This window comes from Herpailurus yagouaroundi, unplaced genomic scaffold (assembly GCF_014898765.1).
Source record: "Herpailurus yagouaroundi ecotype Mexico unplaced genomic scaffold, PumYag 161, whole genome shotgun sequence".
Lineage (NCBI taxonomy): Eukaryota > Metazoa > Chordata > Mammalia > Carnivora > Felidae > Herpailurus > Herpailurus yagouaroundi.
The window spans coordinates 10654548-10667251 of NW_024412402.1; the positions used below are offsets into that span (position 1 = coordinate 10654548).

The 12704-nt window shown below is 44.6% G+C and overlaps 1 protein-coding gene and 1 long non-coding RNA gene across 4 annotated transcripts in view; one reads left to right on the top strand and one right to left on the bottom strand.

The window, feature by feature from the left end:
- The first annotated feature begins 258 nt into the window (after nt 1–258).
- Nucleotides 259–11557, top strand: LOC121035476 (uncharacterized). Of its 2 annotated transcripts, none has more exons than XR_005792912.1 (4): nt 259–378; nt 2091–2182; nt 6805–6904; nt 10233–11557. It is a non-coding gene; the product is annotated as an uncharacterized LOC121035476 (long non-coding RNA). The 2 variants fall into 2 exon arrangements; XR_005792911.1 differs by lacking the exon at nt 10233–11557 and adding an exon at nt 9664–9767.
- Nucleotides 9681–12704, bottom strand: part of IFT46 (intraflagellar transport 46) — a 15778-nt gene continuing 12754 nt past the window's right edge. For both annotated transcript variants that reach the window (XM_040483202.1, XM_040483201.1), the window contains exons 9-11: nt 11000–11060; nt 10628–10713; nt 9681–10139 (exon numbers count right to left, since the gene is read on the bottom strand). In XM_040483202.1, the coding sequence (XP_040339136.1) occupies nt 10044–10139; nt 10628–10713; nt 11000–11060 (243 nt within the window). In that variant the 3' untranslated portion in view covers nt 9681–10043. The remainder of the gene's footprint in view (nt 10140–10627; nt 10714–10999; nt 11061–12704) is intronic.

Here is a 12704-nt window from a genome sequence, read left to right on the forward strand (position 1 = left end):
AGCTGTAATTTTTTTTTTTTTAAGTAAACTCTACCCCCCAATGTGGGGCTTGAACTCACGACCCTGAAATCAAGAGTTGAATGCTCCATGGACTGAGCCATCCAGGCACCCCAATAAAGCTGTAGTTTTATTTATTAAAAAAAATTTTTTTTTAATGTATTTATTTTTGACAGATACAAAGCACAAGTGGGGGAGGGGCAGAGAGAGAAGGAGACATAGAATCTGAAGCAGGCTTCAGGCTCTGACCTGTCAGCACAGAGTCCAACGCGGGGCTCGAACCCACAAACCGTGAGATCATGACCTGAGCTGAGGTTGGACACCCAACTGACTGAGCCACCCAGGGGCCCCTAAAGCTGTAGTTTTAAAGATCATCAAATGGTAATTTGATTTGTACATTTCACTATATATAAATTTCACCTGACCACCATAAGTAAATATTGAACTCCAGTTAATTATGTGCATGATAAAGTGTTTAGGATGAAGTGTATTGATATCTGTAACTTCCTTTGAGATGTATCAAAAAACAAGATGGACTGATGAATGGATAGAGGGATGCATATCTGAGAAAACAAATTTAGCCAAAGGTTAGTTGTAGGATTTGGGTGGTAGATATATACATATAATTCTTCCAAAATTCTTTTATAATTTTTTATAATAAAATATTGGGAGGGGATTCCTGATCTAGTTCCTTCTCTGATATTTCTCAGGTCTTTTTTTACCTAAGGATCATGAAGTTTTCAAGCACTACATATGTCCCTGACATGACAGTTCTCTCTTTCCTGGGAAGTTTTTAATATACCTCAGTCACCTAATCTTTGATCTGTTTTTTTTTTTTTTTAATTTTTTTAATGTTTATTTATTTCTGAGATAGAGAGCATGAGTGGGTTAGGGCAGAGAGAGACGGAGACACTGAATCTGAAGCAGGCTCCAGGCTCTGAGCCATCAGCACAGAACCCGACGCGGGGCTCGAACTCACAAACCATGAGATCATGACCTGAGCCGAAGTCGGTCACTCAACCAACTGAGCCACCCAGGCACCCCTACCTAATCTTTGATCTTTACCTTCCAACAATAGGTATGTTGTTTGTTACCTTGACCTTGAATGTACAGCAGTCCAACATTTGGGGAGGCATAGTTCAGGTTGCATTCTCTCACCTGGACTTTGTTTTACTGAATTCCTCCCGACACAATAGCTGTTTGATGAGGACTTGTAAAAATTAATGCTCAACTTTGTGCATTGCTGGTGGGTAGGTAAAATGGTGCAGCCACCGTGGAAGACAGTATGGCAGTTCCTCAAAAAGTTAAACCAGCAATCCCATTTCTGGGTTTATTCCCAAAAGAAATGAAAGCAGGGACTCAAACATTTACATACCAGTTTTAATAGCATTGTTTGCAATCGCCGATATTGGGAACACCTCAAATGTCCCTTAGCAGATGAATGGGTAAAGAAAATGTGACATATACCCAATGGAATATTATTCAGCCTTTTAAAAAGGAAGGAAATTTTGATATATGCTACAAGGTGGATGAACCTTGAAAACATTATGCTAAGCGAAATGAACCAGATACAATAAGACACATTTTGTATGATTCCACTTAAATGGTCCCTAACATAGGCAAATCCATAGAAACCAGAAATAGAGAAGGTACCAGGGGCTGTGGGGAAGGGAAGGTGGGAGTTACTGTTTAATGGGAACAGAGTTTCAATTTGAGATGATGAAAAAGCTCTACAGCTAGATGGGGGTGATGGTGGTACAACACTGTGAATGTACTTAAATGCCACTGAATTGTATACTTAAAAATGGTTACAATGACAAGTTTCATGTGATGTGTATTTTACTTTTTAGAAAATTTTATTCAATTTATTTAAACTCAAAAAAAGAAGTTCAGTCATTTTTCTCATCCCCCATTGCCTCTTGGAACCAGCAATCTGTTCTACTTTGATTTTAAAATTTTGATTACTGATTCAATCTCCTTCCTAGCTACAGGTCTCTCAAACTTTCTACTTTGTCAGTCTTGGTAGGTTTTGTTTCTAGAAATTTGTTCATCTCATTAGGTTAACCAATTTGTTGTTGTTTTTCACCTCCCAGAGCAAGTCATATGGTCCAACTCCAAATCAAAAGATAAGGAACCATCCTGTGCTTATCATGAAGCCATGGTAAGAGGGGGCTGCATACTATAGGTGAGTGAAGAATTATTACCAGTAATTTAATCTGTTCAACCCTTTTATTGCCTAGAAGGCCCTACATGATCTGATCCTAGGTACTTTTTTTAAGTTTATTTCTTTTGAGAGAGAGAGAATCCCAAGCAGGTTCCACACTGTCCGTGTGAAGCCTGAGTGGGGCTCAAACCCATGAACCGTGAGATCATGACCTGAGCTGACATCGAGAGTTGGACGCTTAAACCGACTGAGCCACCCAGGCACCCTGCTTTTTTTTTTTTTTTTTTTTTTTTTTTTTAAGTAAACTCTACCCCAACATGGGGCTTGAATTCGTGACCCCAGAGATCAAGAGTCAGATGCTGAACCGGTGGAGCCAGCCAGGCACCCCAAGGCTTTTTAATTTTGTTAATCTTTTTGAGGAACCAATTTTGGGTTTTATTGGTTTTCTTTTTGTTTTTCTATTCTCTATTAATTCTGCTGTAATCTTTATCATTTCCTTCCTTTTGCTAGCTTTGGGTTTAGTTTGTTCTATTTTTTTCTAGTTTCTCAGGTTGTAAAGTTAGATTGTTAACGTGTGACCTTTTTTAAAATGTAAATATCCTCTGAGCACTGCTTTTGCTGAGTCCTGTAAATTTTCGTATGTTCTGTTTTCATTTCCATTTGTCTCTAGGTATTTTCTAATTTCCCTTGTGATTTCTCTTTTTTTTTAAGACCTCTTTTTTTTTTTAATTTTTTTTTTAACGTTTATTTATTATTGAGAGACAGAGAAACAGAGCATGAGCATGGGAGGGGTGGAGAGAGGGAGAGACACAGAACCTGAAGCAGGCTCCAGGCTCTGAGCTGTCAGCACAGAGCCCAATGCAGGGCTTCACCTCACAAACCGCAATATCATGGCCTGAGCTGAAGTCGGACAGTTGACCAACTGAGTCACCCAGGTGCCCCCCCTTTTTTTAAAAAAATATTTATTTATTTTGAGAGAGAGAGAGCACACGTGTGCATGGTGGAGAAGCAGAAGGAAAGCGAATCCCAAGCAGGCTCTGTGCTGTGAGTGCAGAGCCTAACACAGGCCTCGATCCCCTGATCTGTGAGATCATGACCTGAGCCAAAATCAAGAGTCAGACACTTAACCGACTGAGCTACCCAGGTGCCCTTCTCTTGTGATTTCTTATTTGACCCATTGGTTCAGAGCATATTCTCTCATTTTCCCAAAATTATGGGTTTTTCAGTTTTGCTTCTGTTATTGATTTCTGACTTCATCTCGTGGTCAGGGAAGATACTTTGTATGATATCTACCTTTTTTTTTTTTTTTTAATTTTTTTTTTCAACATTTATTTATTTTTGGGACAGAGAGAGACAGAGCATGAACGGGGGAGGGGCAGAGAGAGAGGGAGACACAGAATCGGAAACAGGCTCCAGGCTCTGAGCCATCAGCCCAGAGCCCGACGCAGGGCTCGAACTCACGGACCGCGAGATGGTGACCTGGCTGAAGTCGGATGCTTAACCGACTGCGCCACCCAGGCGCCTGATATCTACCTTTTGAAATCTATTGAGACTTAATTTGTGGCCTAACATAGCACCTATCCTGGCAATTGTCCCATGTGCACCTAAGAAGTATGCTCTTGCTGCTGGACAGGGTGTTCTGCCTTTGTCTGACAGAGTTAGTCAATTCACTGTGTTAAGCCCTTTGTTTCCTTATATATCTTCTGTTTCACGGTTACATCCATTATTGATAGTGAGGTATTGAAGTTTCCAGCTCTTATTGTACAGCTATTTCTCCTTCAATTCTGTCAACTTTTGCTTTATATGTTCTGAGGTCTGTTATTAGGTGTATAAATGTTTATAATTGTTATATCTTCTTGCTTCATGTTCCTTTTGTTAAGTCTCCTGACTTCACAGATGTAGAATGTGCTCATCTCTCTGTAATAGCAATTCTCAAATTTGTCTCCATCTTGAAATAATCTGAGGAGCTTAGAAAAAATATGGATTCCTGCATCCTGCCTCCAGAGATTGTGATTTATTTAGTTTGGTGTGTTGTCTGTGAGAGGCAACTTTTCTTTAAAAGATCTCCAGGGGTGCCTGGGTGGCTCAGTCAGTTAAGCGTCCAGTTTCGGCTAAGGTCATGATCTCACGGTCTGTGAGTTTGAGCCCCACATTGGGCTCTGTGCTGACAGCTCAGAGCCTGGAGCCTGCTTCAGATTCTGTGTCTCCCTTTCTCTGCCCCTCCCCTGCTCGTGCTCAGTCTGTCTGTCTGTCTCTCTCTCTCTCAAAAAGTAAACATTAAAAAAATTTTTTTTAAAGATGTCCAGTTGGGGATGCCTGGGTGGCTCAGTCGGCTGAGCGTCCCGCTCTTGATTTTGGCGCAGGTCATGATCTCACAGTTCGTGGGTTAGAGTCCTACGTCGGACTCCACGCTGGCTGGTGGTGCAGAGCCAGCTTGGGATTCTCTCTCTCTGCCCCTCCCCAACTCACCCTCCCTCAAAAATAAATAAATAAACTTAAAAAAAAATAATAAAAGATCTCAGTTGATTCTAATGTGCAACCAAGTCTGAGAACTACCGCTCTATGAATACTATTGTTAATTTTCTTAGCTTACCTGCTTTGTTTCTCTGATTTCCTTTGTTCTGCCAGTTTGAATCTCTATTTTTCTGGTTTTCTTCAAATGTCTGGCAATCTCTGACTGTACATGGATATTTCACATGAGAGTTGCAAACAGGCGTACACACACATGAGATGAGAGCAAACAGATATTTGCTATTTGCTTCAAGACTCCCTGACAGTATCTATAGGTCTCTTCCCTTTGGCTGATCATCTTGCCAAGAGAGGACTCTTGCAATATTCTGCTTTGGAGGTATAAGCATGGAAGGGGGCTGAGGGTCTCATGGCTCATTCCTCTGTATTACCCTCTTCTTTTATTTATTTTCTTTTCCTTATTTTTTAATTTTTTTTCAAGTTTTATTTATTTTTGACAGAGAGAGCATGAGTTGGGGAGAGGCAGAGAGAGAGGGAGACACAGAATCCGAAGCAGGCTCCAGGCTTCCAGCTGTCAGCACAGAGACCGATGGCGGGGCTCAGACTTGTGAACTGCGAGATCATGACCTGAGCTGAGGTCGGACGCTTAACCGACTGAGCCCCCCAGGCGCCCCCACCCTCTTACTGTCCTTCTCAGATTGCTTGTACTCTCATGTCCAGAGCCCCCGCCTTCTGTTGGGATGAAGAGGTGCGCAGCACAGATGGGGACATTTCTGGGGATCCAGTCCTTCTACAAACCTTAAACCAATTCTCCTGTTTTCAGCCTCACCCTGCACACATGCCATCAGAAATATCTGGCATTTTCAACCCCTGACCCTTTCCAGGGCTCTGCACTGTCAGATGGCTTATCAGTTTCTCAGTCTCTATAGGCAACCTTCAGGCTCCCCTCACACCCCCCTACATCAGTTACCACTTACCCATCTTCCAAAATTGTTGCTGTCTAATCACCCATCGTTTTCTTTCCTATTATCTATCCTCGCTGGTGTATGTCCTTTTAAAAATTATTATTCTTATACTGTCATTGTATAGGGTGAAAGGAGAGAGTGAAGATGTAAATATTGTGTTCAATTTTGTTTCGAAGTGTTGAGAGCCTAGGGTCAGCAGAGAAGGTGAGGGACACTTCGAGCAGGGGAAATAGCCTGTGTGAAGGTTTAGTTAGAAGAGGGACTTCCAGGGGCACCTGGGGGGCTCAGTCTGTTGAGCGTCCACCTTCAGCTCAGGTTATGATTTCACAGCTTGTGAGTTCGAGCCCCACATCCAGCTCTGTGCTGACAACCATGAGCCTGGAGCCTGCTTCGGATTCTGTCTCCCTCTCTCTCTCTGCCCCTCCCCTGCTTACGCTCTGTCTCTGTCTCTCAAAAATAAATAAACATTAAAAAATTTTAAAAAAAAAATTAAAGGGCTCAGTCACTTAAGCATCTGACTTCGGCTCAGGTCATGATCTCATGGTTCGTGGGTTCGAGTCCTGCATCAGGCTCTGTGCTGATGGCTCGGAGCCTGGGGTCTGCTTTGAATTCTGTGTCTCCCCCCTGTCTCTCAAAAATAAATAAACATTTTAAAAATTTTTTAAAAAGAAGGAGAAGAAGGACTTCCTGAATATGGGTAGAGCACAGCAAGCAGAGTTTGGTTTGGTATTTTGCCTTGGGGGATTATGGAAAATGAGGATCTTGAGGTAGGGAGAAAGCAGCCAAATGCAGTCTCAAGAGGCCTAGTTGAAAATTTATACTTAGTAACACAGTTACTACATCTTACATTTTGTGGCACTTCATCTTTTCACATAGTTTTACCCACAGGGCGAGCCTAAGAGTTAATTAGTGTTTGTTGTAACTGTTTCCTTTTACTTATTTTTTTAATGTTTATTTGTTTATTTTGAGAGAGAGAGCATGTGCGGGAGGGGGAAAGGGGCAGAGAGCGGGAGAGAGGGAATCCCAAGCAGGCTCCACACTGTTAGTGCAGAGACTGATGCGGGGCTTGATCCCATGCACCATGAGATCATGATCTGAGCTGAAATCAAGAGTCGGACGCTTAACTGACCGGGCCACCCAGGTGCCACTATGATAACTGTGTCATAGCTAGGTTAACTGAGGTAAAGAAGTTACCGGATTTTTTTCTAGGTCCACAGAGCAAGGAGCCAGAAGGGAGTAACAACAGGTGTTGAGGAGGAGAGGAGCCCACAACTCAGCAACGTCTAGGAGGGCTGTGCTGGAGCGTGAGGTAAGCTAAGGCCATGCGTGAACAGTGACTTTGGCAGGAAGTACACTTGAGCCTTGTTATTTGTAGATTCTGCCTTTGTGAATCCACTTGCTTACTAAAATATGCTTGCAATCCCCAATCAATACTTGTAGTGTTTTCACGGTTATTTGCAGACATGCTCAGAGCAGTGATAAATGTAAGTCACCTGACACCTACCTTCCATGCTGAGGCGGAGAAAGGTGACGTTCTGCTTTCTGGTTTCAGCTGTCATACTGGAAACAAGTGCTCTGTGCACTTTCTATGTATTGCTACATTTTCTGCTTATTGTTGGTGATTTTGCTATTTAAAATGACCTGCAAGCAGGGGCGCCTGGGTGGCTCGGTCAGTTAAGTGACTTCGGCTCAGGTCATGAGCTCACGGTTTGTGATTTCAAGCCCCTCATCTCGTTGTCTGCTGTCAGCAGAGAGCTTGCTTCGGGTCCTCCGCCCCTCTCTGCCTCTCCCTTGCTCATGTGCTTTCTCTCGCTCTCAAAAATAAAAATACAAACATTTAAAATGACCCCCAAGCATAGCAGTGAGGTGCTGTCTAGTGTTCCTATGTGTAGTAAGGCCACCATGTGGCTCACGGAGAAAGTGTGTTAGATAAACTTCAGTACAGCATGATTTCCAGTGCTCCTGGCTGTGAGTTCAATGAATCAATGGCTGGTTGATGAAAATGTTATGACCGGGGCACATAGAAGCCTAATCTCATATTTCCCCTAGGAGCGATGGTTCAGTATTTGCTAATTGGGTGTTTGTGGTAGCTTTATAGAACGTAACTACTGTGGATCACAAGATTCAACCGTTTTCATTAGTGCTAAGTGTTAGCTCTAGCCAAAGAAGGCAATCTGAATGTTCCCTGAAAACGTAGTGGAGAATTTGAGTTACTATCATACTTTGGGTTTTTTTTTTCCCTATGAGTTAAATGAGAATATTGGGGATATCCAGTTGAGAGCAGAGCCCCTGGGGTTCCAGTATGATGTCAAAGCGAGGCCTGAGCACAAAAGTTCCTGCTCCTCAAATTGAAGCATGATGTGAACATCACACTTGGTTTAAGAGTCGGTCAGAAACAATTTCCCTCCTGTGTGTTTATTGTATATGTATTAGGCTGACGGTGTAGCATCTTTTTAAGTTTATTTATTTATTTTGAAAGAGAGCACGCGCACATGCGAGTGGGGGAGGGGCAGAGAGAGAGGGAGAGAGGGAATCCCAAGCAGGCTCCACACTGTCAGTGCAGAGCCCAACACGGGGCTTGATCCCACAAACCGTGAGATCACGACCGGAGTCAGACGCTCAACCGACTGAGCCACCCAGGCGCCCCTGACGGTGTAGCATTTTACTGTAATTCTCCCCGCAATCAATTCCTGCCCCACTTCCCCCCATATCCGTCCGTAGCTCCTTTATCCCTTCAGCTGCTCAAGCCAAAATGCCTGGGGGTCATCCCTGATTCCTTTGCTTGCACCCCCACATCCAGTCTATCAGCAAGTTCTGTCGGTTCTACCCCTGCTGTTTCTCCCTCTGTTGCCTCTCACCCCACCCCTCCCTTCTGTGAGGTCTCGTGCTGCCGGGCTTCCCGCATCCCCTTGCCGGCTGCTGATCTCCGCCAATGGGAGGCACCAGCCAGACAGAAGGCAGAGAAAGGAAGGAGCAGCCGTCGCTCACGGTTGCCGTAGTAGTGAGGGGACGGTGTGCACACTTCGGTGCCTGAGTGTGGCACCCTCGCAGCCCATCAAGACCACTGCAGGATCCCTTCTGCTTCCGGCACCTGCGGTGGACGCCTCCCCTCGAACCGCTTCTTCCTGCGGCACGCTCTCCCTTCTCCCTTTTGCTCCGCGGGCCTTCCAACACTCTGTGACCAATGTCCCACATTTAGCACCCTCTGTCAGAAGTAGCTAGTGTGGTTTCTGACTTCCTGACTGGAGCTTGGCTGACATAGCTGCCAAATCATTTCCTGAATCGGTCCATCTTTACCACCACTGCTTTCACCCCGGTCCAAGGCACAGTCACCTCCCACCTGCACTGTGCAACAGCTAGGCTCTCTGGAGACCACAACCAGACAGGTCTGGAGCTAGACAGGCAGGTAAGGCAGGCAGCAGTCACTGGTGAGAGACCCCTAGAGAAAGGAAGTTCCGGGAGAAAATAACCGCCCTCTACTGCCAACCCTGGAGAACTGGGATTTGATTTTATTTCACAAGCTGATTTGCTGAAGCCGCTATTCACTTAATGCCATTACTAGGCCTGGTCCCTTATCTCTGCCTGGTGCTCAGTCTGTCTTTTTCTTTTCTTTTCTTTTCTTTTTGGTTTACTTTGAGAGAGAGAGAGAGAGAGAGAGACAGAGGACAGAATGCAAATGGGGGAGGGGCAGAGAGAGAGGGAGACACAGAATCCAAAGCAGACTCCAGGCTCTGAGCTGTCAGCACAGAGCCCAACACGGGCTCAAACTCACAAACCACGAGATCATGACCTGAGCCCAAGTCGGACGCTTAACCAACTAAGCCACATAGGCGCCCCTGTCTTTTTCTTTTTAAATGTGTATTTACTTATTTTGAGAGAGGGCACTCGCAAGTCAGGGAGGGCAAGAGACAAGGAGAGAGAGAATCCCAAGCAGGCTCCACACCGTCAGCGCAGAGCCTGACATGGGGCTCCATCTCACAAACCATGAGATCATGATCGGACCCAAAATCAGGAGTTGGATGCTTGACTGAGCCACTAGGAGCCCGTCTTTTCTCTTTCCCATTACAGAACAGCAGGACAACCTGAAAGATACAGCATTTTATTTGCAAAATCTTTGCCAACTAACTTGAAGAATGAAAGAAAATAATTCCATCGCTATCTCAAAAAGAACATCTTTTAAGCTTCCCTCCCAACCTGAGCACCCTGGAATCCCAGACATTCCAATCCTTCTGTTCTAACTCAAATCCCCACCATGGCATAGATGCATAATTCCCGTGGGAAGGAAACCTGAGACAGGCAGAAGCCATTTAAGGAACGTGCACTGTACTTTCTGGTAGAGAGGGCAGCAGGGAGCACACGTCCCTGAGTCAGGCAAGGACGCCACGTGGCTGACGGCCATCTCTCTTCAGCCAGCACAGCCTTGCAACAGCGTGACCTGGGGGGGTGTCTCAGCTGAAGATCAATGTCTCTGCATCTCCAGCTTGGGAGGCGGAGTTGGATGGAGGGGTGAATGCTTTCTTGCCTTCAGCTAGAGCTTTAAAATGCTGTGAGGAAAGAGGAGAGGGTACACGGAGTTGGGTACGTTGGCTGCTATATCTGAGCAAGAACTAACCTCTTCACCACCCGTAATGCTCCAGTTTTTTCTAGGTTCCATTTCAGAACAATTCCTTGGTGCTGTTTTTGAAAAACAGCTAGAAATCTGCCCCGCCTCCTTCAAAGATGAACCCCTCTCCTTCTGTCCTGCTTCCATCCGTTAGGCCACATGGTTCTCCCACAAGGAGTGTCCTTGGTAGACCCTCACAAGCCTGGCCACGCCAAAGGCCCACAGCCATTCCGCCTGCCTTCCTGTGAAAGCCCAACCCTCCTTGCTTGCTGCTCTTTTAATGACAGAGAAGGGTGATGGTAACTCCAGCAGAAACATCCTTGTCAAAGGATCCTTCCCTTGTCAAAGGACACATCACAGCCAACTCGGAGGAGTGGAGACTATAGTGATCTCGCTACAGCTTAAAGCACTTTCTAATGCTAGCCTCACCTGTGAGTTCTTGAATTCCGAGTAGAGAGAAAAGAGCAGGTGTAGGGACTGAATCCGACTCTTGTAGACAGGGATGTCGAGGATGGCTGAAATCAAGAACTCCCATGAGCAGAACCAAACAAAACCGGGAATTATCTGTTTAGAATAGCCAAGCCCCTCCCAGATGGGACGCGTTACTATGCCTCTGGGGGTTAAACACCTGGCAGGCAGTCAGCTAAGCCCAAATACCACCTTCAATGCTGCCAAATAGTAAACTGGCTTAAAGCGAGGGCCATAACTCAAGATGCTGTCTTCCGAGAGTAAACAAGCCTTTTCAAAAGCCCACAGTGTATTCATCCAGAAACGGAACCGGGAAGGGATGGGGGAACTTACCACAGATCATGTCAATGTACTCTGCCAGGCTGCAGTCGATCTCTGCCGTAGGCAGGCTCACCTAGGAGGAGCGTGGGACGGACCAAAGTCAGAAGGCTGAAGCTTCAGCGGGGCCAGCGCCCCTCCCTCTCTCTGAAGGAAGAGAGCTCCCAGCATAAGGCATGTCATGGGCCGAACTGTGCTCCCCCCAAATTCCTATATTGAAGCTCTAACAGCCAGTACCTCAGAATAGGACTGTATTGGAGACACAGTCTCAAGAGACATAATGAAGCTAAAATGAGGTCATCAGGGTGAATCCTAATCCAGTAACTGGTGTCCTTATAAGAAGAGCAAATCAGGACACAGGCACACACAGAGGGAAGACGGCCAGGAGAGAGGCCCTGGATGAAGTCAACTCTGCTGACAACTTGACCTCACACTTCTAGCATCCAGATGTGTGAGAAAATAAATTTCTGTTGTTTAAGCCACCCAATCTGGGTCATGAAAGCCGAAAGCCCTGGCAAACAATACAATGTGCTTTCTTCCCTCTGATCAATAAAATGAGATTGGTGACATTCATTAACCATAGTGGATGATCTAACAGGACCAAAAAAAATAAGTGAATAAAAATAAGTAAAATACACTGCCATGCTATCTTCCGGTGTGTATTTGTGAGGAAGGGGCTGATCCCAAGCCACGGCCAAGTATTTATGGCTACTTGGTGTTATAATGCCTAATGGGCATGGAACACTATAGGAACAGAAAAAATGGAATATGACAGATGAGGTGATAGGCTTTGGGTCTAAACAAGTCATACTGTAAGTTTAAAAACCATTGGCTCTGTAAACAATTTTTGTTCTTTTTTTACAAAAAATCAGAGTGTAGGTAGGTCTGCAATTTCCTGTTTTCATTTAACATGTCATTGATATTTTCTCCTATCAGAGTAAAATAAAACCAAATAATATTCTACTGTGTAAGTATTTCACCAAATAAATGTACTACTGTCTATTCAGTTCCCTAATCAGACATTTTTCCTCAGCTACAGCTTTAAAAATGCTTTGAGGAAAGAGATTGTTTTCAAATTCTTGGCTTTTACCACTGTTCCTCAATAAAATAAACATTTACCTAAAAACTCTGTCTTCACAGAGCTTATAGGGAGTTTTGATAGGGAGAAACAAAAACCGAAATAAGTAAGGCATAGAGTATGTCAGAAGGTAAGCGTTAGAGAAAAAGCAGGGCAAGGGGGTGAGGAACATTGTATGGCTGGTGTGGCCATTTTAAATATGATAGCCAAGGAACTGTAAATTGTGTTTGCTCAGTTTCCTTTTCTTGATATAGAAGAGCTCTTGGCTTGGACAGTAATCCAACATATAATTTTTTTCAGTTCATCACTCTTTAACTTTGTTTAATGGCAAGTACTGGTACTGAGAACTTTTCATTTCCAAATCAAAATGTCACATTTTCCCCATTATGACTTTGAAGTTTTTTTTAAATGTTTTTAACGCTTTATTTATTTTTGAGGGAGACAGCGTGTGAGCAGGGGAGTGGCGGAGAGAGAGAGAGAGAGGGAGGCAGAGAGAGAGGGAGACAGAGAGAGAGAGAGAGAGAGAGAGAGGTAGAGAGAGAGGGAGAGAATCCCTAGCAGGCTCCACACTGACAGCCTCTGATGCAGGGCTCAAACTCACAAACCGTGAGATACTGACCTGAGCCCAAACCAAGAGTCAGA